This window comes from Chlamydotis macqueenii, chromosome 3 (assembly GCF_036417535.1).
Source record: "Chlamydotis macqueenii isolate bChlMac1 chromosome 3, bChlMac1.mat, whole genome shotgun sequence".
Lineage (NCBI taxonomy): Eukaryota > Metazoa > Chordata > Aves > Otidiformes > Otididae > Chlamydotis > Chlamydotis macqueenii.
This window is the reverse complement of record NC_141558.1, coordinates 33,503,608-33,531,176: the sequence shown is the minus strand read 5'-3', so window position 1 is coordinate 33,531,176 and position 27,569 is coordinate 33,503,608. Positions and strand designations below refer to the sequence as shown.

Sequence of the window (27,569 nt, the reverse complement as noted above, 5' to 3'; positions counted from 1 at the left end):
TGTCTCTGTGTTCTTTGGGTTAATGTTAAGGTGATAGACAAACCTATATACAGTCCTGATGGGATCAGAAGGGCTGAGCATTACTTGAGTATGTTCCGAAGTTGCAGAAGCAAAGCAAATACTCAGATTTGTTGCTTCTGAAGAGTAGAGCAAAATTCAGCTGCAGATTTAGTTTTAACTGATCTAAGCCTTAAAAAAATTTACTTCTGTGGTGCTTTCTTCTTTAAAGATGCTTTCTAGATTGGATAACACAAATACCAGATGACAGTTAACAGTATTTTGGTGCATTCTGTGATGCATTGAGTAAACCAAGAATATATTTGGAAGAAGAAATAGTGTGAACAAAAACACGTCTAACTTCAAAAAAGCATAAAGAAGGAATTAAGTGTTGGGTTTCCTGTGAGTCTCATACACAGATTTTTCTAATTCCTAGGAAAAACTGATTTTTTTTTTTTCCTGGGGATCTGATTAACTGCTGTGTAGATCTTTCAAGATTAAACACTTGTATGTAAATGTTTTCTAATTTATAGTAAGACATTCAGTAGCTAAATTTCAAAAATTGTTTTTGGAAAGGGTGCTTTGATGGTGTCAGGCAGTCTCTGAATGACCCACCGTTATAGCATCTTGCTCAGTTTTTATTTCAAGAACAAAACTCAAAGAAATCAGCAGGTATTTACACTGACTTCCAACAGGACAGTGTTTGTACCTGTCCTGCTCAGTGGCTTTGAATTTTTGAACTTTGAGTCAAGGATATTTCTAGGGTGTCGGCTTGGAGAACGTACTGGTGCATTTCTCAGTGATGTGACAAATGTGCACTGCTGTGTCAGCACCAGAAGACACAGCAGGACTGCATACTTGCTGTCTTCATAACAATGGGGTTGGAGATTTTGATCGAACTATGAATTACTAGATAAATAATCCAAGTAAAACATGTTGGGCTATAAGAAATATCAGCTGTAATAAGCAGATTCCAGAATAAAAAGTCTTGCTTTGAATTGGTAAATGGAGACAAGCAGTTAATGGATAATCAGATCTGGCTTGCATAATGACGCAGCTGTTTTACTAACCTTTAACACTATTTCCCCACAGCATCCCCACATCACTTCAAAAATAATCCAGTGTCTTTGAAGGGTTATTGTTCCAGGACACCAGTATGTTTGTTCTGTCTGTAACAGCTATATTGTCTCTTTTGTTTTCCTTTCCTTCTTCAGCTATGTGCTTGCTCTGCAGGAACTCATATCTGTACTGCTTGGATAATCCCGAACTGCTATTACTTACTTTCATGCTCTTTTGTTTTGATTGGATATTTTTCTCCTTTTCTGCTCAGCCTTTGTGTCTTACCTACAGTAGAACTTGGGAACATCATACATGGTTTTTGAAGGTACACATGTACTGAGTACAGAGGAAGCAAGGCCAGAGTGCTTCAGCCTCTGAAGATGACTATGGAATTTAGTAAAGGAATCTCAATGTGATTCTTAAATTCTTCTGAAGGTTTGTTCGTATCCCCAAGGCAACAGGAAGTACACGACTGCAAAACAGGCAGATGTACTGTTGCCATAATAAAGCTGAAGTGTCTTGCCAAACATTTGTATGCTTTTCAGTTAAACTGCTGACTTTTTTTTTTTTTTTTTTTTCTTTTTCCTGAGAGACTTTGCTCAAACTAGTCCAGCAAAGTGTAAAATTCTAATCTGGTTGAAAGGAAAAAGGGCTTTGGCATGAACTGTGTCTTCGGTGCAGCTCTGCATTTGTTAAATTTCTTCCACATGCCTGTGTAGGTGCAGGATGTTTGGTTTGGCTGGCCCCGGCCTGGATGTGCAATATCCATCCAGTCTGCTTGCAGTTCCTCTGTGCTCTTTGCACAGTGTTGTCTTCAGCTGGGTGCACCTGCCCTGTTACAGTTTGGAAATTAGCTTGTAATAAACAAATGATTCAAATTAAAGCCTTAAGGCAAAACAAGGTTTGAAGTAGCGTTAGGCGTTGGAAGTGTCTCTGATCCCAAGTAGCGGGAGCTGGAGAACGGGCAGCGACTGAAGGCAGGCAGTGCGGTTGTTTTGAGAGGCCATTTTCTTCTCACCAGCTGCGCATAGATCAGAAAAACTGCAACGTGTGGCAACTGCGAAAGCTGCCGGGATAGAAGTTTCGTGCTGAAATTGCTCAGCTGATCAGGCACGAGTTGGCTTCGTAGTGTTGGGCAGAGGGGATGGTTCTGCCTCTCTAGGAGAAAAACGTTGAAGCCTGGAGGAACGGGCAGCATTGAGCTAACAAATTTACATTGTACGCAGTAAAAACAAAGAGATGCTTGTGAACATTCTGCCCGCAATACTAGCGATTGCTTTCAAGTATTTAAAACCTCACTTTTGCACGAATTCTGGTTGGTTTGGGTTTTTTTTTTTCCTTTTTTTTTTAGTATTGATTAGACCAGTTTTGCTTTCTGTGCACTAACGCAATGCCATCTCAGTTTTTTTTTATTAATCTTTGACTACCTTGGGGAAATTGTTAGACTTTTGTAAACAAAACTTGGGAATAAAACTACTTTGGTCAAACTTTTAATAAATGTTAATAGTTGAGAACTGTGTTTGTCTTCTGGCTGCTTATTTCTCGAAGCAACTTTTACAGTTGTCCTTAACTACTTCCATACTGTCCTGCAATGCTGGGACTGATTATACAGAAACGTGAAAGCATACGGCCATGGTGAGGTAGGCAGCTGAAGGCGGAAAACTTGCAAGAATATTGACCTATTTAATTTTTTTCGGGTTGTATTGCTGAAGGTGGCAGTGGGGAGCTTGAAGATTGAAACGTAACTTTGTTTTTAGTTGATGATGTGTGCTTTGAGAGTCCGGAGGGCTTTTAGTACACAGAAATATTCAAAAAATGACGTGGCAAGGTTTTCAGGGGCTCGGACACAACAAAGCGTTGTCTGCGTAGGGAAGTGGAGCACTACAGTCATAGTGGCTGTAGCCAAGGAAGTTTTTGCTCCATTTTGTTTCCGTAGGTGAGTATTTTAGGCTGGAATAAAAGGGGCTTTGCTGAGGCAACTGCCCCAAGGCTTTTTAATTGTGTCTCAGAGCAGCTTGTGCAAGGCTAGTTAGTAACTGGAATAGTTTAATTTTACTGAAATTGCAGATGAAAGGCTAACTCACATTCCGATTGTAGCTGGCTCAGTATATTTTCAGAAGTATAGACAAACTTTGACAAGTTACCAGTTATTTCTCTAAATGCATATTTTAAATTTTAGATTTGGTCAAGATAAAACTGTGTAGAAGCAAAATAAACTTTGTACTGTGTGGGGTTATCCTTTTCCTCATTGCTGCTAAATGATTCAGTGTGTGTTTGAGAATAGCAGAAGTTTGATCTAGATCACAAATACAACTCACTTGCTTTTTATTTATGTTAGTTAAATATTTATGTAGTGCCTAGAGGGGACTTTTGGGGCAGAGGAGGAGTGGGAAGAGCATATGGGAGGAGTGAGGAGCTCCCTGCCTCCCCAGCAGCACCCTGGTGCCCTGTTCTGGGCTCTGCAAAGCGCAACTCCAGACATAAAATACTCATTTTTGCCTTTTTTGAAGCCTTTTCACTTCAGTGCTGGACAAGCTAGTGAGCTAGATTTTTTCCTGCCTGTACTACGTGGATGGGTGTGCAAGGGAGGGCACTGGAAAAAAGACCCTGTTTGAGGGAGCTGGGAGGATTTTCTCTCTTTTTTTTTCAGTGCAAATTCCTGGCAGTATTAACACCTTTAATTTTACTAAATTCCAGATCTCAGTTATTTTCAAGTCCTCAAATTCTTTGTCTTGTTTGCACCAAAGAGTACTTCCTGTCTAGGAATTCAGTCTTCTGAAATTGTGAATCTTAAACAATAGCCGACTCATAAGCTAAACCGAGGACTACACAGAATTAACTGCGACCAGTGAAAATAACACTGGGCCGAATTATCGTTTCTCCTGCAATGCACCTACTGCGTACCCAGGGGAGGGCTGAAACCGCTTCGCTTTGAGAGGAAGACGAGAGCAAGCACCCCGGGTGCAAAAGAACCAAAGGAAAACGTGGTAGGGAGAAAAACTGTATTGGTTTCCTAAACACAGAAGTTGTATTTTTTTTAGCTTATTCTGAATTTTCTTTAGTCGCTTCAGGTTATTTCTGCGTTATAAATCAATTACATTAGAATCTGCTTTTTTTTTTTTTTTTTTTTACTAAGGTTACTTTCTCTGGCTACCCATTGATAATTTCTCAATCCTTTATGTTCCCCGTGTTTACCCAATGTAATTCAAATGTGCTAGCTTCTCTGCGCTGCTAAGGTGACAGTTAAACACGTATTTTCCTCGAAAGCTGCTGTGTGAAGTACTGAGGAAATGTGAAGATAAATTGAAGTGCAATCCCCTTACACTGGGTGGGGGGACAGTGGGGCAGCAGTGGGGCGTACAAGGGGTGGCTGCCGAGGAGCTGTGCCCATGCTCAACAGCTTTGAATTTGTGCAGTTTTTGCCTCTGTCTTCCTTTTCCAAAAAAAAAAAAAACCCACAACAAAACAAGCCCAAACTCAAAGGCAGTAGGTTTGCCCTTGGTGTGCTGCTGTACCCAGCTGGGGCTTTTTTCTGGCTTCTTCTGAGCAAAACAGCCCAGTAATCCCATTGTCCTTCTACAAGAGCATCTGCTAGCCCAGGCCCAGCACAAACACAAATTATGTAGTCACTGGAAATAGCCAGAGCCAGCTCACCACTAACTCGGGGCCCTGCCTGCCCTGCCAGCAGCAGTCACAGCCGCCTTTTCCCTTTCAGCCCAGCAAAATCTGGATTATTCAGCACAAAGAGGAAGAGCCACAGCGACGAAGCCTGTTTTCCCACCCCAGGTCCTTCTTCTGCAGGGTTCCAAACCCACAAAGCGAGGGAAAGGCAGCAGGGTTTTATTGCAGGTAGGGCTGAAATTGAAATTTAAAAGAAAGTTTCAAATTCTGCATATCTGCAGCCACCTGGGCACACCTTAAGCAAAACTCCATTTTTTCTTTTTGAGAAAGATATGTGTGTGTATACACACACACACATACATGTATATGTTATATATACCCCATATATATGCACATATATAAATTAGTAAGGTGCCTACTCTCTCTTGTTTTTAATTATTGCAGTTGCCATACTTAAAAATCTGCTGTTTTGAAGCTGGATTCTAAGCTAATTCCTTAGTAAATAGGATGAAAAAACACCAAATTAAAAATATTTAGTACTTCTTATTTATTTATTATTTTTATATAACAGTATTTATATTTTATTATTACATATTTAGTTATTATTATTAAATATTTAGTTCTATAAGACTGTGGCTCTGCTAACAGGACACAGGTATTTTGGAGAAAGAGATGTAGGCTTGATTGTTGTTAAGAGTTGTCCCTGAGTAAAACAAGCCCTTAAACAGCCTTTCCCAGAAAAAAAAAAAAAAGAGAGTAGATTAATTTGAATTTAGTTATAGGTTTGTTCCTGCTTGACTGTCATTTTTAGTAATAATATCTAGCATTAGGTAGTCTGCTGCTAAAGTGTTTTTATGGCTGGCAGGACTCAAATTCTTCGGAGAAGTAGGAGATGCAGGAGATGCATGGGGACTGGGGAAAGAGCAACCCCGAACAAGAGCAGAGCAGCTCAGCTCGGCCCTGCCGCAGCCACTTCCTTGTGAGAGTAATTCCCGCGACTCATTTCTGGACAGGAATCCCTGGGATTTCCACACTCGTGGCATAGCTGAGGAGAACTGAGATCACGGCGTGTGAGATGACCACTCTGTGTCTGGCAGAGCCACTTCCAGCTAATGCCTGATGGCCACCACCCCATGCTGGGGCAGTGTCACTCGACCAAAGTCCCGGTGGGACAAGGACCAAACTTTGCTGAAGAGGCCAGCTCAGCAGTACTGGTCAGCTCAGCAGTACTGGCCACAGCATGACTCCAAAAATGCTGTGCGCTTATGACACAAGCCACCATCTGGTTATACACGGCAATTTTCAAGCTAAGCCATGTAAAATCGCACCGAAGCGACTAGTCACGAGCCTGTCATCAGGTCCCTTCTCTTCTTGCTGCCCTGCAAGGCACAGAGTGAGCTCATTTCCCACCTGGCTCCGTGCCTGCTGTTCAGTCAGCTGCATCAAGCGCTAAGTCACTTGGAAGAAGAACAGCGTGTGCTTATCAGTCCCCGGTGGTGCCTGAAAACGTCCCTCCTGAGGTGTGTGCTGGGAGCTCCAACTGATGCTGGAAACGACCACTTTCACCCTTTGCTCCCTCCACCTCCCATCTCCACCACTGGCCTTTGCTGCTTTTCCTGGGGAAGCTGTTCACAGCTGGCTTGAAGAAGAGGTTGCAGCCTTCGGCTTTCCAGCTTGAAGGTTTGCCACTGCTGGACCCCTTGGCACAGAGGGTGAGGCCCCAACACGTGTACAGTGGCTACACAGTGGTGATGATTGAGTCAGAAAGCCTCTGATAGGCAGCCACGTCTGTCTTCTCCCTCAGTTACACAAGCAGGGTTAAGCCTACACAGCTGTTTAGAAAGAAAAGAGACAAAAAGCTTAATTTTGTTTCCCTAAAGCATCCCTGTGGTTAAAACAATAGAGCAAGAAGCAATCCTTGTTTCTCTGCCCTTTTTGTAAGAGCAATTGCAGAGCAAGTCTCACCTTCCACCTGAATCACAGAATCATAGAATCTTAAGGTTGGAAGAGGCCTCCAAGATCATCAAGTCCAACTGTGAACTTAACACCACCATGTCCACTAAACCATGTCCTGAAGTGCCACGTCTACATGTTCTTTGAACACCTCCAGGGATGGTGACTCCACCACTTCCTTGGGCAGCCTGTTCCAGTGCCTGACCACTCTCTCAGTAAAGAAGTGTTTCCTAATATGCAACCTCAACCTCCCCTGAATGCCCCAACCACCACTGACTTTAAGCAGAAGAGGGGAAAGACATCTTTTATTGCTCACTAGCCCTGTGAAGCTGTGACAAGAGAGGAAAACAAACGTGGCAGGATCCTGAGCAGCAGAGGATACGGTTCAGGGGAGAGCTGTTGGCAGACTTCTCCGTTCTTCTAATTAAAGTCAACCATTTAAAACACTTTCTTCCTATTAATCTGACACATTTGATGAAGGAACTGTAACATTTAATGTCTTCTAATGAAACTGTTTCCACCTTGTACTTCTTCTGGGTAAATGGTGACATTCTGCTCTTGTTGGAAATCGCAGCTCCTCAAGGACAGCAGATTCCTCCTGCATCCACTAAATGGAGTCTTGAGATAGTTGTCACTGGGTGGAGGACCACAGCCTGGAATGTGTAGGCATCAAAGCCAATAAACCCCTGAATATCTAAAATGGCTACAAGTGCAGCTCGTGCCTTATTGAAGTACAAAGGCAATATTCAACTAGGAGGCAGAGCTGTACAGCAAGGGCCAGCAAAGTGGGGGACAAAGGAGAGACACTTGGCACAGCCATTGCAGCACCATCGCAACCATTCCAGCAGCCCTGACACTATCAAGTATTAGGTGGGAACAGCTTTTAGTGTCTCCTGATGCAAAATGTCTTCCCATTTTTCTCTTGCTCTCATCTTCCAGGCAGAAAAAAAGATGAAGAAACTGAGCGGTCTGAGTACTGTATAAAATGAAAGCTAGAATAGGAAAGGAAGACAGCAGTTGTCTGTTTAAAAAAAAAATCTGCTAGAAGATAGAATGGTAGATATCTGAGGAAATCTGGCTTAGGGAAAATTGCTGATCAACAGGGCTGTGTTCTGCAGGAGGAAGAAAAAAAAAAAAAGAGAAGCTCACAGGGAACACAAAGATAGACCCTTGGTATGTACAACGAGTTAGGCCAACCTCACCACACATCCCACCCTCCCTGCTCGCCTGGTCACAGTAAGGATTACAGGAGGACAAAGTGCGATTCATTGTGGCACAGCCAAGGAAAAGCAAGCAGACATCCATGTTACAGGCAGGCTCTGCCCTTCCCATCCTGTCAGCCTTAGCGAGACCGCAGAACCTGTGAAGGTCTAAGCTCACTTTTTCTTTGTGTAGAAACCAAACCTTGGGCCTTGAAGCAAAGCTGGAGTTAGAAAGCAGGTGGTGTGATGTCTGTGTCCTATCTGCCCATGCTATTTACAGCAGATTTAGCCTTACTGTGCTTGTGGGTTTGTTTTTTTGGTTTTTTTTTTGTTTGTTTGTTTTTTTTGTTTTTTTTTAACAAAACAAATAGAACTACTTGTAGCTATGATTTCTTTTCATGTTAAAAGTCGTCTCAAACAAGAACTGTTCAACAAGATCAAGCTGTTGTGGCAAGCCCTGTACACACGAATCTAATACCTGAGGAACAGCCAGTCCTCAAACTTGTGCACTTGCCAGCTTTTCCATTTCAGCAAATATGGACATCATTAACCCACATATGTGAACAGAGGACACCCTTTCTCAACAAGGGAGCTCACCAGTGGCCAAAGATCCACTCCATGCTGAAACAGAGCGAGTAGTTGTTACAAAAGAGCTGCTGGAAAGCAGCACATCACTGCACACTTGACTTCATTTTCCCCCGGAGTTAACTAACTCTCTCCCCTGTAACTTAGATCATGCTGTGCATTACTAAGTTGCTAAAAGAAAGAAAAGCAGAAGCCCACACCTTCTGCTCTTCCACACCCGTGCAGCCCAGCTCAGCAGAATCACCCTTTGATTTACACTTGTGTGTGTGAGACCAGCACCAAGGCTTTTGTAGCACAGAAAGCGGAGGAAAAAATGCTTGCTTTTGTAGCAGGGTGCGAGGGGCTTGCCTTTCAAGACACACATTATTGGAAGGAAGGTTTTCCTGTCAAACTACTGCTGGCAAGAACTAGGAAATGCAGTTTTGAGATTGCATAGTCTGCTTAAAACCGAGAGGATGAAGGTGTCAATAGGGCTTCCTTCCTCATCTGTAAAAACTAGATTTAAGTTTTTTACAGGCATAGGTATGACAAAACCAAACAAAACACAAAGATAATGAGGGAAGAAAGCATGAAACTTTCTTGATCAGAAGCTCCACTGCTTTGAATAGGCAGAGAGGCAAGGGATTCAGCGCTTCTTTGGATTACGTAGCTGGAGTTCCAAGAGCTCCATACCTGGAGCCTGAGTTACACCACAGAAAGCATAGCTGCCTTCCTTACGCTAAACTTAAGGAGGTTACGCTAACCTTATGAGGTTGAAGTAATTCTTTGAGCCAACAAAGCTAAAAGGAAAATAGACCACAGAAATAAAGCATTAGCTTTTCTGAGCCGTTCTGACATGAACTGACCATGGTGTCTAAAGGCGTTCTGTACAGGCCAATAGCTGGTGACAGGGAGATGCTTCCAGGCAGGCAGGTGATGCCCAAAACAAAGCTGTAAGCTCTGCCCATCCTCCTGCTGCATGACAGGGTCTCTGTCAACAAAAACGATTTGCTGACTCCTCTCTCTGGACAGGAAAGGAACCACTCACACAGAGAAAAGCCCAGGGTCATCATTTCAAAATGATAGCTGTCTCTGTATATATATATATATATATACAGTTTACAGTTGGAGGCAATGATCTTAAGGGTCTTCTCCAAGCTAAATGATTCTATGATTTAACTGCAACATAACTTGTTCCCAAGTCTGTTTGCCCAGTGAATTCAGATGATGTTCAGAAATGAGACTAGTATCAGAGGCTGCTGCCTGAATTAGGCAAGACTTCAGTAGGTGCACAGCAACAGCTTGGATTTAGTGTTTCTTGATGGCACACGAGAAATCAACTGCTCAAAATCTATTTCTTTCAGCTGCAAGTTATGTTGCGTCAGCTGCAGGACCAGCGCTTACAAGAAACCCCGATCCTGCTCCCCTAGGCTGCCAAGCCACCCACTGCCTGGCCCCCCACACTGCCTTGGTGCTCTGATGTGTCCCCCGTCTTCCTCAGCACCCCAGCCTGGGCACTGAATTGCCCAGGCTCTACTGAAAGCTAAGTGACAACAAAGTTCTTTAGCAAGTTTCGAGATAAGCTTTATTTATTTTAAAGGAGAAAAAAAAGCCCAGGAAACAAGGTTTACATTCAGTCGGAGACTATGTAAGTTTAAATGTGCGTGAGGGACATATTTTCATAACCAAGTGTCTCCTATTGACTGATATCACACTAAAACATCAGACTGCGTGTAGTCACTGCACAGCTATGAACACAAGTACTGGAGTCAAGGAAACACTTTACAGCTCAAATCCTCTTGTGCTGCCACCGCTTCAGGACAGTAACATTTCTTACTCATTTCAGAAGAGCAAAACACTGTCCTTTCCAAGATGCTTTAGAACATATATTGACTATCTGACATCCTCCAAATGAGTGGAATTTTAAAACCAATTCCCCTGTCTTCTCATTTGGATTGGCAAAAGCACAGGCTGTATTTAGGTTCCTGAGCATTTACTTAATGTTTGCGCATTGCACTCGATGACACTGCCACAGGACACAACCAGAACTGCTTTGGATCTAGGCAGCATCGCTTTTATCTGTGAAGAGGCTCGTAAGCACAGGTAATTTTGCTATGGTCCCTGGCAGGAGGGACAGACTTCTCTACAAAGGTGTTTTAACAAAGGTAGTCTCTGGCTCCTCTTTGGAAAGCTCTGCTGAAATCTGTGTTTGAGAAGTTGCTTTCTCTGAGTACATTTTCCCTGGTAAATACTTGCCAGCCTGAGGCAATGCTTTTAACTCCTCTGTCTTCTGGTGATTGGTTTTCACAAACCTTAGCAGGTTAACAATAGCAGCTGGTGTAATTCCAGGGATGCGGCTGACTGCACCAATCTGCACGTGGAAATAGGAACAAGTTAACCAAGAATAAACCTACACACTGGAGCTAGTGAGAAATGAGATCAAAACCTGTGGGTATTCCTTCCCCCGACACCGCCCCTGTTCCTTAGGAAGACACAGAAGGGATTAGCTGCTGCTCAACCTTGCTGTGGCCCAGTGTCTTACCGTCTGGGGGCGGCTGGAGTCCAGTTTCTCCCGCACCTCTGCTGACAGTGAGGCATCAATGCCAAAGTAATCTAGGTCCTCTGGCAGTCGGAGGGCTTCATCACGACGCACTTCTTCTATTTCCTGCTGTTGATTGACTACACACCACTCGTAGGCAGCTGTGATGGAAGATCAGGGAAACAAGAAGAGATGTTCACGTGGAACAGGTCACTTGCAGGAATTCTGGGAAACAGAATGAGCAATTCCACTGAGATGGTCAAAAGCTCGTAAGGAAGTTTCCAGCCTCACAGACTAAAGAGCCTAATCCACACAGCTACTTTGGAAGAAGTCACACTCTTTAATTTATTACAAGAATTAAGATACATGGGTTGGCTTTTCCTCTCATCCCAGGAAAGGATGGTCTATTTGGCAGAATGGTAAGGAGGAAAAACCCAGGAGTGAACAAGAATAATTGATCTCACCCCACAAAGTGAAGCACAGGTGCCTGCACAGGCCTGTTGCTTACGGTAAAAGGAAATGCAGTGTTTCATTTCACTGCGCAGCAATGTGAAACACACTGGGATGAACGGCTTGGCTCTCCCCTTACTGAACTGTACAGTTTTATACAGATCCCACGAAGAGATCATAACTCTTGTACTCTACCTTCTATTTTCAATCTCTCTGCCAGTTCTCTCCACTGAACAAGCTTTCCCAGGGGCTCTGGGACAGCCTTTGCCAGAACCTCCATGTTGGCCTCTGGATACCGAAGGACGTCAAAGGCACTGTGGAGAACAAGAGTGAGTTTTTATGGTAGGAAGGAGTCACTTGCATAAGGCAGATTTACAGCTGTTCCCAGCTCAAACTTGTAAAGATCTCAGCATAAGCCAGAACAACTGCAAAGCCAAGCTTGCTTGCCTACTATCACCTCTCAGTACACAGAAGAGCAGTTCAGCTCTTGAAGCGGGGCTCTTTATGAAAAATGAACAGCCAGATAGAAGGGATGAGGTAAGGGCATCAAGGGGAACCTTTCACACAGACTGAGTTAGTGTGGTCTTTAGTCACTGATTTAAAACATCAGGAAAGATAAGGTGAGACAAAGGCTGGGTAAGGGAAGCAAGGACCTTCGTGTACAAGAATAGCTACCACCTGACAGTAGCTTGAAATCAATCACTGCTTTAATAAGCTTTCAGCAAAGCAGCAACTTGCTGCAAAACCATCACTACTTGGTGACACTCTCAATAAGGACAGCAAGAACTGACTGAGCCAGTAGAGTACTCCCTTACATTGGGAGCCTATGTCAGCACCAGGAAATGCAGCACAGTAAAAACACCAATGTTGCACTTGTTCTATAGGCAAACATCAGATGTCTGTCCCCTGAGGGTGATAAAGCTGGAATCCTAAGTAGTGACAGCTTCAGGAAGGATGGACAAATGCTGTGAAACCACTAGCCACATTGTCCTAAAGCTAGCATAGGTCAGATCAGAAAGCTTCAGCTGTAACCTTTACCTGAGAGGTGACCTTCGACTGCTACTGATGGGAACTTCAGGCATTAACTGGGACCATTTGGATATGCTGAACTGAAGGGATTTTAGTGTGGCAATTCCATCCTCTAAAGCAGCCCTCATCTTAACCGCTTGTTCATATCGCTGCTGCGACACACACCCAGCTTCCTCAAAACCTGCAGAGACAGATGGTGTGTGAGACAAAAGTCTACAACCAGGCAGGGCTACTCATTGCAAGAGCCAATGTAAGAAAATACCTCTGTGGGTGAGCCTGGCATCGGCATTGTCAGGCCGGAGGGACATGCGGAACTCCACACGGCTGGTGAACATCCGGTATGGCTCGCTGGTGCCCAGAGTGGTGAGGTCATCGATTAGGACACCAACGTAGCCTTCTGTACGACTGACAATGAAAGGGGGCTTGCCATGAACCCGTAGGCAAGCATTGATCCCAGCAATCACGCCCTGAGAGGACCGAAAACAGAACAAGAAACATTTATCAGTCTCTTCATGGCTAAAATACCAGTACATCTGCCTACAAAGACTCATGTCAAGCTGTACCCTGGGAAATGCAGTAGTCTGTGCCAGTAATCTGGGCAGTTTCTTCCCTGTGATACTACGACTGCGTGGGCACAGGCAATCCAGGAGGTTCCTGGAATGCATGGAAGATAACTTCCTCCTGCAGGCGACAGAGGAGCCGACAAGGATGGGTGCCATGCTTGACCTTGTGCTCACCAACAGGGAGGGGCTGGTGGGGGATGTGAAACTAAAGGACAGCCTTGGCTGCAGCGACCATGACACGGTGGAGTTCAAGATCCATGGGGCAGCGAGGAAACTACACAGCAAGCTCTCTGCCCTAGACTTCAAGAAGGCGAACTTCGGCCTCTTCAGGGACCTGATGGGCCAAGTGCCATGGGAGGCGGCCCTGGAGGGAAGAGGGGCCCAGGAAAGTTGGTCCACATTCAAGGAGCACCCCCTCCAAGCTCAGCAGAGGTGCATCCCGACGAAGAACAAGTTGGGCAAAAAGGCCAGGAGGCCTGTGTGGATGAGCAAGGAGCTCCTGGACCAACTGAAAGTGAAGGAGAAAGCCTACAGGTGGTGGAAGTGGAGACAGGTAGCCTGGGAGGACTACAAAGAGGCTGTGTGAGTGGCCAGGGATCAGGTGAGGAAGGCTAAAGCCCTGACGGAACTGAATCTGGCCAGGGATATAAAAAGCAACATGAAAATCTTCTATAGGTATGTAGGGGACAAAAGAAAGTCCAAGGAGAATGTAGGCCCCCTCTGGAAGGAAACCGGTGTGCTGGTTACCCGGGACTTGGAGAAGGCTGAGGTACCCAATGACTTTTTTGCCTCAGTCTTCACTGATAAGGGCTCTTGTCTCACCACCCAAGCTGTGGAAGGCACAAGCAGGGACTGGGAGGATGAAGAACTGCCCACTGTACTGGAAGAGCAGGTTCGGGATCATCTGAGGAACTAGAAGGTGCACAAGTCCATGGGACCTGATGAGATCCATCCGCAGGTCCTGAGGGAACTGGCGGATGAAGTTGCCAAGCCACTGGCCATTGTATTTGAGAAGTCGTGGTGGTCTGGTGAGGTCCCCGATGACTGGAAGAGAGGGAACATAACCCCAATTTTTAAAAAGGGGAACAAGGAGGACCCGGGCAACTACACGCCGGTCAGCCTCACCTCTGTGCCTGGCAAGGTCATGGAGCAGATTCTCCTGGAAACCATGCTAAGGCACATGGAGAGCAAGGAAGTGTCTGGTGACAGCAAACATGGCTTCACCAACGGCAGATCGTGCCTGACCAATTTGGTGGCCTTCTCTGACAGGGTGACAGCATCGGTGGACAAGGGACGAGCAACAGATGTCATCTACCTGGACTTGTGCAAAGCTTTTGACGCTGTCCCGCACGACATCCTTCTCTCTAAACTAGAGAGGCATGGGTTTGATGGCGGATAAGGAGTTGGCTGGATGGCCGAACTCAGAGAGTGGTGGTCAACGGCTCAGTGGCATCCCTCAGGCGTCCGTGTTGGGCCCGGCCCTGTTCAACATCTTTGTCGGCGACATGGACAGCGGGATAGAGCGCACCCTCAGCAAGTTCGCTGATGACACCAAGCTGTGTGGTGCTATCGACACACTAGAAGGGAGGGATGCCATCCAGAGGGACCTTGACAGGCTGGAGAGGTGGGCCCGTGCCAACCTCATGAAGTTCAACCAGGCCAAGTGCAAGGTCCTGCACCTGGGTTGTGGTAATCCCCAGTACCAATATAGGCTGGGCAGAGAACGGATCGAGACCAGCCCTGAGGAGAAGGACTTGGGAATGCTGGTGGACGAGAAGCTCAACATGAGCATGCAATGCGCCCTTGCGGCCCAGAAGGCCAACCGCATCCTGGGCTGCATCAAGAGGAGCGTGGCCAGCAGGTCGAGGGAGGTGATTCTCCCCCTCTACTCTGCCCTGGTGAGACCCCACCTGGAGTACTGTGTCCATCTCTGGACCCCCCCAACACAAGAAGGACATGGACCAGTTGGAGAAGGTCCAGAGGAGGGCCACGAAGATGATAAAAGGGCTGAAGCACCTTTCCTGTGAGGACAGGCTGAGAGAGTTGGGGCTGTTCAGCCTGGAGAAGAGGAGGCTCCGGCGAGACCTGATAGCAGTCTTCCAATACCTCAAGGGGGCTTGTAAGAAAGATGAGGAGAAACTCTTTAGCAGAGCCTGTTGTGACAGAATGAGGAATAGTGGCGTTAAACAGAGGCAGATAGATTTAGATTGGATATTAGGAAAAAATTTTTTACAATCAGAGTTGTAGAACACTGGAACAGGTTGCCCAGAGAGGTGGTGGATGCCCCATCCCTGGAAACATTCAAGGCCAGGCTGGATGAGGCTCTGAGCAACCTGATCTAGTTGGGAACGTCCCTGCTCCTTGCAGGGGGATTGGATTAGATGACCTTTGAAGGTTCCTTCCAACTCTAACCATTCTATGATTCTATGACTGTCTGAAGGGCTTCTTGGCCCCTGCTGACATGACTAGAGACAATCCCCACATGTTTTCAATTATAAGAATTGCACAGTCTCCATGCTGAAACATTTGACAGTGCTTCCAATTACTTTTGTTACTGCAATCTCAGGAACAGCAAGTGTAGATAACTAAAAGTAAAAATATCTGGGCAAATCTGGAATTGGGTTGAGCAAGAAAAGTAAGAACATCTCATTAGAACAAGATGGGCCGAGCAAGACTGTGTATCAAAGACAAATGCCAAGGCAATATCCCTTTCTGAGTGCTCAGTGTACACTATCAGATTCATTTACCTGAGCTGCAGCTTCTTCATAGCCTGTAGTGCCATTTACCTGGCCGGCAAAGAAGAGGCGCTGAACAAGACGAGACTCGAGAGAAGCAGTCAGTTGACGGGGATCTAAAAAATCGTATTGCACCCCATAGCCTATGACAAACAAAAAGACAGATCTTATGGGAGGGATTTTGACAGTTGCTATTTACCAGTAAAGGCAATCAGTGGGGCAGAATGACTTAGGTTTTAGCAGGGCCTGCAGTGATAGGACAAGGGGTAATGCTTTTAAAGTAAAGGAGGGTAGATTCAGACTAGACATTAAGAAAAAATTGTTTACAGTGAGGGTGGTGAGGCACTGGAACAGGTTACCCAGAGAGGTGGTGGATTCCCCGTCCCTGGAGACATTCAAGGTTATCAACTTTTATTTATGACAACCAAGGAAAAGTCCTTGCATCCAATAAGTAATTTTGTTTCATATTTCCTTTGTCTTGCTAAGCTCTAAACACAATGTGGGTTTTTTTATTAACTGGTAACCAATATGACAAATAGATTCAAAACTATTCACCCCCCTCACCTGGCTGTAAAATCTTAGCTTTTTCCAAGCCTGGGATGGATTTGATCACCTGCTCCTGGAGCTCAGGTGGTAGCGTCATGGACATGCCTTGGGGGTAAATGACATTGGACTCCAAGCCTTCGGGCTCCAGCCACACCTGATGTTCTCGGTTTGGGAAGCGCAGAACCTTTGATTCAAGAGAGGGACAGTACCTGCAACAGTAAATGGCCATAAGCACCACCCAACATGGAGAAAAGGTGACTTTCCAGAGGCAAAGCAGGGGAGACTGACTGTTTCAGAGAGACTGTCTGTGCCACTGAAAGCCTTGCATGATGCCACATACGTACCGTGGGCCCCTTGTTGTCTCCCTTATATGGTTATTCAGGTGGAGGTTGTCACAGATAATTTGCTGGGCTTTCAGGGTAGTATGAGTCAGGTAACACGACAGCTGATCTTCTGGCTGAAACAGGCCAAAGCTCACTTTAAGTTAATCCAGCCACAACACTGTTTTCTTACTGAACAACTCTGAGTATCTCCAAGGGCTTTTCCATGACAGCTGGCTCTCCTAAAGGGATGGGTAGTGCCATCCAACCCACTGTACAGGCAGAACACAAGCAATCAGAGAGCGTGAGCACCACTTCCAAAAGCAGATTGAGAACAGAACAAGACTTGGGAGTTCAGAATTCAAGTTCTAATCTATACACTGTATTCCTATTTACAGGATGGATATTCCTATTAAAGTAACACATTATAACACAGCATTCAAATTAATCACAGGAATTAAAAGTTCTGAAGTAAGAGGAGTAAGTGCTGACCCTACAGCTAATTAAAAAGTCTGGTGAAGAAAAAAAAAAAAAGAAATCTCTCAAAACAACCCTGCAATTAACATGGAAAATTCAAGGTTTGGAAAAAAAACCCTGGGTAAAGTATTTCACTGATTTTTCTGAAAAAGAGTCAGAGTCAGATTCAAAATAGTAATAATTTTGAATCTCAACTTCCTAAAACCTTTCCTACACATACCAAGGACTTCAAGTGATATTACTTTTACCCTTACCCTGATTATAACAGGCTACTGCAATTCCTATATGCTCGGGGACAAATTAACTCCTGATACTTAATTCTGTCCTGTTTAACCATGTTATGTAAGAACACCATCTATTTCCCAAGTTTTTCTTTGGAAAATGGAGTTTCTTCAACTTTTAAGTTACTGTTAACCTGTCACCTCTGAGCTCTGTGAATAACTCCATCCTTTCTGTTTCCTGGTCAACACTAATAATGATCTCTAATTTCAACACTTTAATCTCTTATTCTAGAGCTGGGGTAACAAGCAAGACATCATAAATCTCCACAGTATGGGTCTTCTACTGGAAGTATTTTGTAAACCACCCATGTAACCAGCACATGAAGAATATTACTAACAATATCATATTTCATGCAACTCTAACTCTAAAAGTAAAGAAAGTTTGGTTCTCAAGTTGTGAAGTGAGAGAAGAAAGGTACTTCCTCTCAAAAGAAAACAAGCGATTTCTGCCCTTGCATTTAGAGTCCTTAGAAACATAACAGTGGCAGGATAAATACAGCCCAGCTCCCTTTCCCAGCCATCAACTCCCTGGCTGATTCTCAGCATGGCATTCCTGGAACTGCTCCCCACCTGGCTCTATGTGCATTTGATGTGTGCTGTCCCACCTTGATCCACACAGCCTCGTTGAGGAAGCTGAACGGCACCGGCGGATTGTCAGCTACACGTTCCTCCAGACCACTGAAGTCAATCGTATCTTTGGCAAGTCGGGGCGGCGTCCCAGTCTTCAGCCTGCCCACAGCAAATCCCAGTTTCTCCAGCGTCTGAGCCAGCCCAATGGCTGGCTGGTCTCCTAGCCGCCCAGCTGGGTGCATCTCCTGTCCAATGAGGATCATCCCCCTCAGAAACGTACCAGTGGTCAGGACAACACTCCCAGCATGTACTGCGCTCCCATCCCCTGAAACAGCAAGTTTTCAGAGATGTACATATTTTAGTATCAACAAAGCCCAGGTGTTCCGGTGCTTCTGTCTAAAACTAGACTAATAGTGTTCAGTGAGGGTTTATCCATCTTTTATTATTTAGCAAAATCAGCATTTCAATAATAAAAGCATTAATAGGAATAACTGCAACAAGCAGCATGTAGTTATTTCTGTATTTTTCTTATTCTTAACACAGAAAACCCACTCCTGGGAAAAATTCCAACAGAGGCCTTTATTTTGGAAAGCCTGTTTACTAGAACAGCAAGGGGTAATAAAGTGTGAGTCTGCTAGCAACAGGACACCACTGACTTGTCATGTTGTCAGCAGCATGCGCCATCTACCAAACAAAATCTCAAAACGCAGCATGGAATTCAGTATCACTAACCTGAAGAAAATTAAATGTATGTAACCTCCCAATATCCTATCATTCCAGGTACGTTTTTTCTCGTATTACATGTATTAACCTAGCTTAGTGCACACTCGGCCTAAATCACCTCTTTCGGCTAATTCAACTTTTTCACTGACGAATCAGGAAATGTTTACCCCAAAGGTCGCTCATAATGTAGAATAACTGAAGGTGCTTACTGAGTTACAAGCACATACCCAGAACGACTCCTGTGACTTGGCATTTCCCAGGACGGTCTGGTTCTGGCTCTGTCAAGAGAAGATCCTCCACAGACGCCTCATGAACTGTCAACAGTGGTGTGTTAAGGATTTCTTTCTGTTATGAAAGGAGTTACTGCAAAAATCTAGGAAGTTCTGAGACATGTGGGCAGTCCCAAATCCTGCTGATTTCCAAAACATCTATCACCCTCTTGCCTTTTCCATTCTTACCAGGTCACTTGGCAGACACTCAGTTACTGTACTGTCCTGAGCCATGAAACAGACTTTTCATTCAAAGACAGAGTTTAAGCTCAAAATAAATTATTTGCTCATGAAACCTGACCTGCATTAAAAATGCTAGGGAATTTTTTAACCTATGCTGAGCTCCAATAACTTACACTGCATTAACAGAAAGGTATCTAGGTTTGATAAGAAAATATTAAAAACCAAACCACTCCCCCATCATCCTCTGTAGTTTATTCTAATACTTCAGATTTGAGTAATTCGCTCTAATACTCCAGCACCCAAACACACACACACGCACAAAAATCCCTGGAAATAAAACGGTCTTTTTAAAATAGTCTGTAGCTTTAACAGCAGCAGCTGCTGTTTTCACGAGACTGCGTATGTGGATATCCCTACATGCGGTTAACGCACACTTCAACAGGGTAACCTCGGCGCCAGCCCGTCTCTGCCAGAGGTCAGGGAGGCAGCCGGTCCCCCTGGCCCGCTCTCACCTGCATGTTCTCCTTGTAGCGGCCCCGGTCGATCTGGGCGCGGAGGCCCCACACCGCCGGGCCCTTCCTGCGGTTCAGCACTTTGTAATGGACGCCGGAGAGGTCGCAGAGCCGGCCGCACAGCCCGTCCAGAGCGTCCACCTCTCTCATGAGGTGCCCCTTCCCGATGCCACCGAAGGAGGGGTTGCAGGACATCTCCCCTGGGGAGGGGACACACGGACACGCCTCACCATCCCTGTCCAAATCTCCCCTGCCTCAGCGCCGCCTCCCCTGAGGCGCCCGGGGAAACGAACCCGGCCCGGGCGGCAGCGGGAGGCCAGGCCGGCTCTCCGCGGTCCCTTCCCCGCTCCGCCCGCGGCCCGCAGCCCGCAGCCCAGCCCCGACTCGGGACACCCCAGGGCGGTACCGATGGTGCCGATCCTGTGCGTGAGCAGCAGCGTGCGGGCCCCGCCGCGAGCGGCCGCCGCCGCCGCCTCCGTCCCCGCATGTCCCCCACCGATCACCACCACCTCGTAGCGCGGTGCGGCCGCCGCTCCGGCCTCGCTGGCCGCCCTGCGGTGCCCTGGTAGCGGCGCCGGGCGCAGCGCCAAGCCGCACCAGCCCCTCCGCAGCAACATGCCTGCCCCGCCGGCACCGGAACCAGAAGCAGCGCTTGCTCGGGTGTGGGAGGGGCGGAGCCGACTCCGTGAGGGGCAGCCCACAGTGGGCGGTGCCTCCTGCCGAGGGCCCGCCCCGCCGCTGCGGTGCCTGGTTGGCGGGTGGGCGGGGCTGCGCGAGAGCGGGAAAAGAGCGGGAAGGCGCTCCCAGGTGGTTGGCGGGGTGGCCCGAGAGCGGGGAGCCGCTCCCAGGCGGCTGTTGTTGTCAGGCAGCGCCGGGAAGCTGCGTTTTCCGTCCGGCTGTGGTTTCGTTTCCCCAGCTGAGGTGCGCTGCCTGGAAGAGGAACTTGCTTGAGGGGAGAGGCGGGAATCCCCTTCCCGCGGAGGCCGCGCTCGCCGTCCCGTGGGTACGGGGAAGGAACGGAGGCTATGGACGGCGGCGGCAGAGGCGGCAGAGGGGAGCGAGGCAGGCGTGGGGTGCGGCCCGCAGCTCGGCCCGTAGCCCCGCGGGGCCGGGGCGCGGCGAGGGGCGCAGCCCGGAGCTCCTCGCGGGGCCGGGGCGCGGCGAGGGGCGCAGCTCAGAGCTCCTCGCGGGGCCGGGGCGCGGCGAGGGGCGCAGCCCGGAGCTCCTCGCGGGGCCGGGGCGCGGCGAGGGGCGCAGCTCAGAGCTCCTCGCGGGGCCGGGGCGCGGCGAGGGGCGCAGCCCGGAGCGCCTCGCGGGGCCGGGGCGCGGGAAGCAGCCCAGGCGGCGCCGTTGCCCTCCGGGCGCCGCGGGACGGAGGCCCCACTGCCCGACCCCGCCGCCCGGCCCGTCGACCTTCTGCTGCCGGCAGCCCGGCAGCGGGCGGCGGCGAAGAGGCTCCCCCCGCTCCCAGGAGCCGGGCGGCGGCAGCCGGAGCGGCCGCGACGCGGAGGCGAACGGCGGTGCCCGATGGGGCGGTCGCCGCCTCCGTGGCCGCCCGTCGCCCCTCGGTGGCAGCGAGCGACCTGCGCCTGCATCAAGTGCTGCCGCGGCTCAGCCTGGGCCGGCAGGACGTGTCCGAGGCGTCGGCGGTGGTGAACGAGGTGGTCTCGCAGCTGATCCAGGCCATCCGCACCAGGGACAGCAGATTCAGCTCCATCGAGAAGCTCAGCGCCGGCAGCTACTACGAGCGCGTCAAGGTGGGTGCGGGGCTGCGGCCGTTCCGCCGCCGGCAGAGCCTCTCCCGACGGCCGGGAAGCGGCCAAAAGGCCGGGCCGGGCTCCGGGTCGGTGCCGCCGCGCAGCCGGGGGATCGGGCGGCGTCGGGGGCGGCAGGCGGCTCCCGCCGCTCGGAAACAGCTGTGCAGCTGGCCCCGTCCCGAGGAGGAAAGACGTTAAGGATTACTGCGTTTGTTAACAGCAGTTAAAGATAAAACAGCTGACTTACTGCAAGATGGGCATTTAGTAAGAGGCGCTGCCTGATCGGGACCTGCTTTGAGGTGGCAGCAAGCCCCTGCCCTCGGGTAGCAGGCAGGTAAGCGCAGTGCACCCGGATGGCGAGTCGGATATAGCACTGCACGAAAAGCTCTATGCCAACTTTCGGTTTCGAGTTTTAGTTTATAGGTTTGCTTGTTGTTGGTTGTGGTGTTTTTTTGTTTTTGTGTTGTTTTTTTTTTTTATGAGCAGGAGAAATAACAGTACCTGTTTCCTGGTTCCAGCTCAATCTGAAACAAAGAAGTCAAACACAGGGATATTTTTTTTTTCCTTAAACCAGCTTCAGGCAGAGCAATGCATTTTTTTTCCTCATAGCTGACTCCTATGTGCAAAAGGATGACTAAGATCAGCATGTGTGCATTACTCGGAACAGCTTAAGAATCTTAAAACTCTCTTAAAAATTAATAAGTTGGAAAGCTGGGAAATGAACTGCTATCAGTAAATTGCTCTTCTCCACTTGAATGCACAGTGATCTTGTAATACAGAAAGAAGCTTGAAATCCACAGAAATAAGCTCCTATTTCACACCAGACATGAGAAGTACCCCAAGGCAATTGTAGATACAAGTGCAACTGGTATAAAAGCCTAAAGAGAGTAAAACCCAAGTTGCATATTGACTGCTGTATTCTACTTTGTAGATATCTGAACCAAATGAGTTTGACATCATGCTTGTAATGCCTGTTGCAAGACTTCAGCTGGATCAAAGTGATGACACTGGAGCCTACTATTACCTATCGTTCAAAAGAAATCCAAAAGAAAAGTATTTGTTGAAGTTTTTAGATGAAGAAGGAAAATTATCAGCCTTTAAAATGCTTCAAGCACTAAGAGACATTATTAAACAAGAAGTTAAAAACATTAAAAGTAAGTACTGGGAAAACAAGCTTTCACCTAGGAGTACTAAAAATCCAGTTACATTGTGCATATGCATTACCCTGTTGTTAATAAAATGTGGGGGTTCCCCCTCCCTGCCCCCTCAGTCTACTGTCTCTTCATGGCACTGTAGCTGTAACCCCTCCTGTCCCCAGTATCTCACATTTGCTCTTGTGCTAAGAATCACCACAAATAACATCAGAGCTAATCATATTTTGTCATTAATCCATTGCTCCACAATCCATTCCTCTTTCCTTATGAAAATAATGAATATTAAGGGTTCTGCTGCATGGTTGGTACTTCCTGCATGACCTAGATATTTTGGATCTAACTACTGTGTACAAAGAGTCGTTTGCTGAAGTAGCAGCAAAAGTAAGAGCTTTCTTTTACACATTACCTAAAATTTCATATCTATATAGCAAACATCTACCCCCTTTTAGGATGCTCTTTTTCTCCAAAGCCTTCAGAAACATTGTGGCCAAATCTCCTCAGTGTTTTCAACAGTGAAGCAGTTCACTGGAAAACATTACTGTATTTCTGATTCCGTAGACATAATAAATCAAGCAAACACAGCAGTTCAAGAAGAATGTTCCTTATTTCATAGAACTTCTCAACAGGCCTTCTTCATGTTTTATTTAAAATCCATAGGATAAAGAGCCAGTGACTGAACCCATGTATTTCTTTTGATTAAGTAAAAACCTTGACATTATTTTTTAAAAAAGTTTCTAATATATAAAAATATGTATAAAAATCACTTTCTTCTTTGTTACTAGATGTGGAAGTGAAAAGGAAAAAGGCCGGAAGCCCTGCAATAACTCTTCAGATCAAAAATTCTTCAGGAGAAATATCAGTGGACATCATCTTGACTTTGGAAGTTCAGCAGAGCTGGCCACCCAGCACACAGGATGGTCTCAAAATTGAACAGTGGCTGGGAACAAAAGTCAGGGGAGAGTTCAGAAATAGACCACTTTATTTAGTAGCCAAACAAAACAAAAAAGACAAGGTTCTAAAAGGTACCTCAAATACAGAGAATAAATCTAAGTTATGAAATACCTTCTCTAGAACTGCATCACTTACAAGAGAGTATCTGGATTCTGTTCAGTATTCTGCCTTCCAGGTACAGATCTTTATCTTATCCTGGATGTATCCAGATCAAAGACAACTGAAATCCCTCTTTAAAACATCAGATTTGTAACACTGCTTGTCCTGTACTGAAATCTAAAAGACAAACTGGCTCTGCCAGGCTGTGTATTAACCAGTCCTAAGAGCGTTGTATTACATCTATGAAGTCAGACACGTGAATATGGACCTTTCCTGTGCTAGGGCTGTACTTAACAGCAACATCCACTCCTTTGCCTTGTAAGGAAAAAAAAAAATTAAAAGGAGACTTCTAAAAAGGCAGGGAACATTCCTGTAAGTGAGACTGCATACACAAATTACAGATTTTTGCAGGAAGTAAACCATGTACTTCTCTAGCAAGATACGTTATTTCTCATTGAACTCTGGTGTAGCTACAATTTTTTTTTATTTCCTCTCCAGACCACTGTCACACCAAGCTTACAGTAGTTTGCAGAAACATCCCAATTTACTATTGCATTGTGAGAACTGATGATTTAAGCAAAAAGAGTTCAAGCAATCTGCTATTTTTTTTTTTTTAATTAGCATGCTCATCTTAGCAATGCTAAATAAATCATTACTGCTCTACTGGGCTATCTCTTCCTGTGAAAATTAAATGTAAAGAGTAACTGAACCAAACAGGCAAGGGAAAGAGTTTAACTTAAGCAAAGAAGACAAAAATGATCGCTGGTGTTTTAAAAACAGGGGGCTGAGCTTTGTTAATCATTGTTTTCAGAAGTATTGCCAGAAGAACAAAAATAAATGCTTTAGAATAGTTGCTTTATGTGAGACAAACTCAGAAGCATATTACTTGCACAAAGAAATGGAAGCCAATAGTTAAGATTTTTTTATTCAAAACCAGAATAGTTATGCAGTAAGGCTAATAATACAGAACAGAAATTCAAAGGCAGTAGATGTCTACGAGTAGTATAATTTCCCAAATCATATTCAACAAATGCAAGAAAGTTCAGAATTAAGCTTAATTTTAAAGTAAGTCCAAACATCCCTAAGAATATTTTTTAAGCATGCAAACAATTAACTATATCCTATATTCATAACATTCAAATTGTCTTTGTGTGGAGCAGCTGGGGATTTAAGGAGGAATTAACTAGTTGTAGTCACTGAATTACCTTTTAAAAAAAAAAAAAGTTGAAAGAAATTGCTGGTATTTAAAACTAAGTCCATTATAAAGTATCTTTTTCTCCTCCTAGCTACAGACACCAGTACTTACTGCTATGTAACAATTTAACAACCTTGTACTCAACTTTAGGAAACACCTGGCGACTCTCTTTTTCACATATTGAGAAGGCCATGATGAACAACCACGGCAGTTCAAAGACATGTTGTGAATCTGATGGATCAAAGTGCTGCAGGTTGGTATTTTATATGAAATATTTTACTTGAAGCCTGTGTGAGCCACGCTAGCACTGTCTAGCACTCTTTCAGTTTAACATTTAAGAATCTGATCTAAGCCTAATTACTCATAGGGAGCAAGGATAAGTCTTTTAGGCATCATTGCTCTACAGCAGTGCAACACTGTATGTACTCGCTGAACATCTGACTTGCGTTTACACAGCAGGAAGCGGAAGCAAATTACACTGCAGGTTTACGCTCCCGACTTGCCTTAGAAAGCAAAAAGATGCAACTTTTAAAATAATCTTTCCCAAGCTCAGTCCTGTTTAGAAGAACCAGCTTAGAAGTCTGATGACTCAGCTTTCGAGCTTTGGGAGCAAAATTACACTTCATACCAAAGCAACTTCTAAAACTACGGTGAGAAAAGAACTGCTGAAAGGGATCAGCATGAGTAAATGTGGTTTTTCACTCCAATAAAAACTGGTTTCCACATTTCTTCAAAGAGAAAGGACAAAATTCACAGGAGGTACAGAATCTCCTTAATGGCAAACCAACTTAGTTTACTTAAGTACATCTTTGTACTGAATCAAGAAAGTCACAAAAGAACTAATGCATAATTCTTTGTCTTTGCTTTATGACTACTATCAGATACGCTATGCCCCTACCTAGCACTCTGTTAAAATATATCTATCTCTTCCCCTTGTGGTGCGCCACAGGAAGGCAGTGGCATTTCCTTCAGTGTAAATCCAAGCCAAAAGGGCAGCTTGAATCTTAAGCAGTGCTCCAAGATCATGTTACACTAGTAGCATCTGCAGCTGGAAGACTGTACTGTCTAAGAACGCTGCTGACCAACAGTTTGTTTTTCTGTGTTGCTGTGGCTACCAGTGAACGTGATGCATGCACAAAAACTATTGTTTAAATTAGAAATCTTTCATTGCTAGAATCTGACTTCAAGGATTAGCCAGCCTACTGCTGCACTTATTTTCAGATTTTATTCAAAACATCATTGAAAATGTTACTCTATTGGTGTAAGAACATTTTTCTTGCTTTCATGAATAATGTGTATTTAAGTATGCAAAATAAGAAGTATGTAGAAGCTACCTAATAAATTCTTATTTATTTAACAGGAAAAGTTGTCTTAAGCTTCTGAAGTATCTTCTAGAGCAACTTAAAATGAAATATACAAGAGAGTTGGACAAAATCTGTTCATATCATGTCAAAACTGCTTTTTTCCACTCGTGTGTCATGTGGCCAAAGGACACAGATTGGCATTTGGGAAACCTGGATCATTGCTTTCAGAACTACCTGGGATATTTTCTGGATTGCCTGGAAAAGTCTCATCTGCCACACTTTTTTATTCCCCAATACAACCTGCTCAGCCTGGAAGATACAGCAAGCTATAATTTCCTTTCAAGACAAATAAACTATCAATTGAACAACAGGTTCCCAATATTTCAGGAGAGGCGTTAAAAACATTGTTTACAATAACTATCTCATTGTGTACATTTGCATATTTAAAACCAGGATCTGGATCCCAAAGAACCCCCTCCATCTAAATATGGACAAGAAATTATGAAATTGTTACAAGCAGTATTAGAGCCTAAAGAAGTGGCAATAATGCATTGTAACACCCATCACAGAGAACAGGAAGAAATTATTCAAGAAACCAGAAAAGCTGTCTCCACTGCAAAGAAAGCAGTCTTACAAGAGGAAGTACTCAGTGCTCTGATTCCAACAAATAAAATGGATCTGCACCCACCCTAGTATACAGATAAAGAAGACCAGCTGGCTAAATCTTTAAAGCGCTTAAAGGATCAAGCAAGATGGTGGGTGACCCCAAGTCAACAAATTCTTACTACATCTAGAATTATGCAGCATATCCTTGAAAAACTGCATGGAGAAACCCACATGGGAGCTGACACCATGGTAAACTGTGTCAAAAGATATGCTATTGGATCAAAAACGCAACCATGGCAGACATATTAAAAAAAGTAAAATACGCCATGCAAATAATCCTAAAATGCAAAAATGACCACCCATGGGAGAGACAAGAAGAGGAGTTACTCCAGGAGAATGCCAGTAAATAGATTTCTCTGAGTTACCAAGATGAAATCAGTATAAGTATTTATATTTATTAGCTTCTTCAGGCTGGCCGGAAACTTTCCCTTGCTGTACCATCAAGCTTGTGAAGTAGTTAAAATATTGTTGAAATAAATAATCCCAGGATTTGGAATCCCAGAAGGGATCTCCTCAGATAATGGGACACATTTTGTTGCCCAAACAGTACATGGGGTATAAAAATTTCTTCAGTTTAAATGGGACTTACGTACCCCATGGAGGCCACAATCTAGTAGGAAAGTGGAAATCAGACCATAAAAATTGCTGAGTTACATCAGGAAACTCACCTTAAGGGGACAGAAATTTTGCTGATTGCTTTAACAAGAATCAGGATTACCCCTGAAGCTAGAGAAGGGGTAAGTCCATTTGAAATTCTGTAAGGTAAACCTTACCCTATTAATAACGCGATATTTCAAAGGGATGAAATCCACGTCAAAGGAGAAAGACTATTAAAGAATTACTTGTTGTC

At 45.4% G+C, this 27,569-nt stretch overlaps 2 protein-coding genes across 3 annotated transcripts; one reads left to right on the top strand and one right to left on the bottom strand.

The window, feature by feature from the left end:
• Positions 1-5,311: 5,311 nt before the first annotated feature.
• On the bottom strand, positions 5,312-20,210 carry MTO1 (mitochondrial tRNA translation optimization 1). 2 transcript variants are annotated; one of them, XM_086744478.1, is made up of 13 exons: positions 20,000-20,210; positions 19,594-19,793; positions 18,857-18,974; positions 17,942-18,231; positions 16,603-16,715; positions 16,277-16,467; positions 15,725-15,855; positions 12,677-12,881; positions 12,424-12,595; positions 11,581-11,699; positions 10,939-11,096; positions 10,653-10,767; positions 5,312-6,509 (listed from the first exon to the last, which is right to left on the bottom strand). In XM_086744478.1, exons 1-13 carry the CDS (start codon positions 20,208-20,210, stop codon positions 6,502-6,504), a joined length of 2,031 nt encoding a protein of 676 aa, XP_086600604.1. In that variant the 3' UTR covers positions 5,312-6,501. The 2 variants fall into 2 exon arrangements, with proteins under 2 accessions (XP_086600604.1, XP_086600603.1); XM_086744477.1 differs by lacking the exon at positions 5,312-6,509 and having other exon boundaries at positions 10,210-10,767.
• A 408-nt stretch (positions 20,211-20,618) lies between these two features.
• CGAS (cyclic GMP-AMP synthase) lies at positions 20,619-27,569 on the top strand. The gene is made up of 5 exons (XM_086743560.1): positions 20,619-21,350; positions 22,282-22,504; positions 23,287-23,526; positions 24,900-25,002; positions 26,110-27,569. The coding sequence occupies exons 1-5, from the start codon at positions 20,619-20,621 to the stop codon at positions 26,450-26,452; spliced, it is 1,641 nt and encodes a 546-aa protein (XP_086599686.1). The 3' UTR covers positions 26,453-27,569.

Coding starts and splice junctions, on each gene's coding strand:
- MTO1 (XM_086744477.1), bottom strand. CDS start 20,210: ATGTTGCTGCGGAGGGGCTGGTGCGGCTTGGCGCTGCGCCCGGCGCCG. Junction 16,716..17,941: donor ACGAGGCTGTGTGGATCAAG/GTGGGACAGCAC, acceptor GGCCTGTTTCAG/CCAGAAGATCAGCTGTCGTG. Junction 12,882..15,724: donor ATGAAGAAGCTGCAGCTCAG/GTAAATGAATCT, acceptor CGGTCCTCTCAG/GGCGTGATTGCTGGGATCAA.
- CGAS (XM_086743560.1), top strand. CDS start 20,619: ATGGACGGCGGCGGCAGAGGCGGCAGAGGGGAGCGAGGCAGGCGTGGG. Junction 21,351..22,281: donor GCTACTACGAGCGCGTCAAG/GTGGGTGCGGGG, acceptor TCTACTTTGTAG/ATATCTGAACCAAATGAGTT. Junction 22,505..23,286: donor AGAAGTTAAAAACATTAAAA/GTAAGTACTGGG, acceptor CTTTGTTACTAG/ATGTGGAAGTGAAAAGGAAA.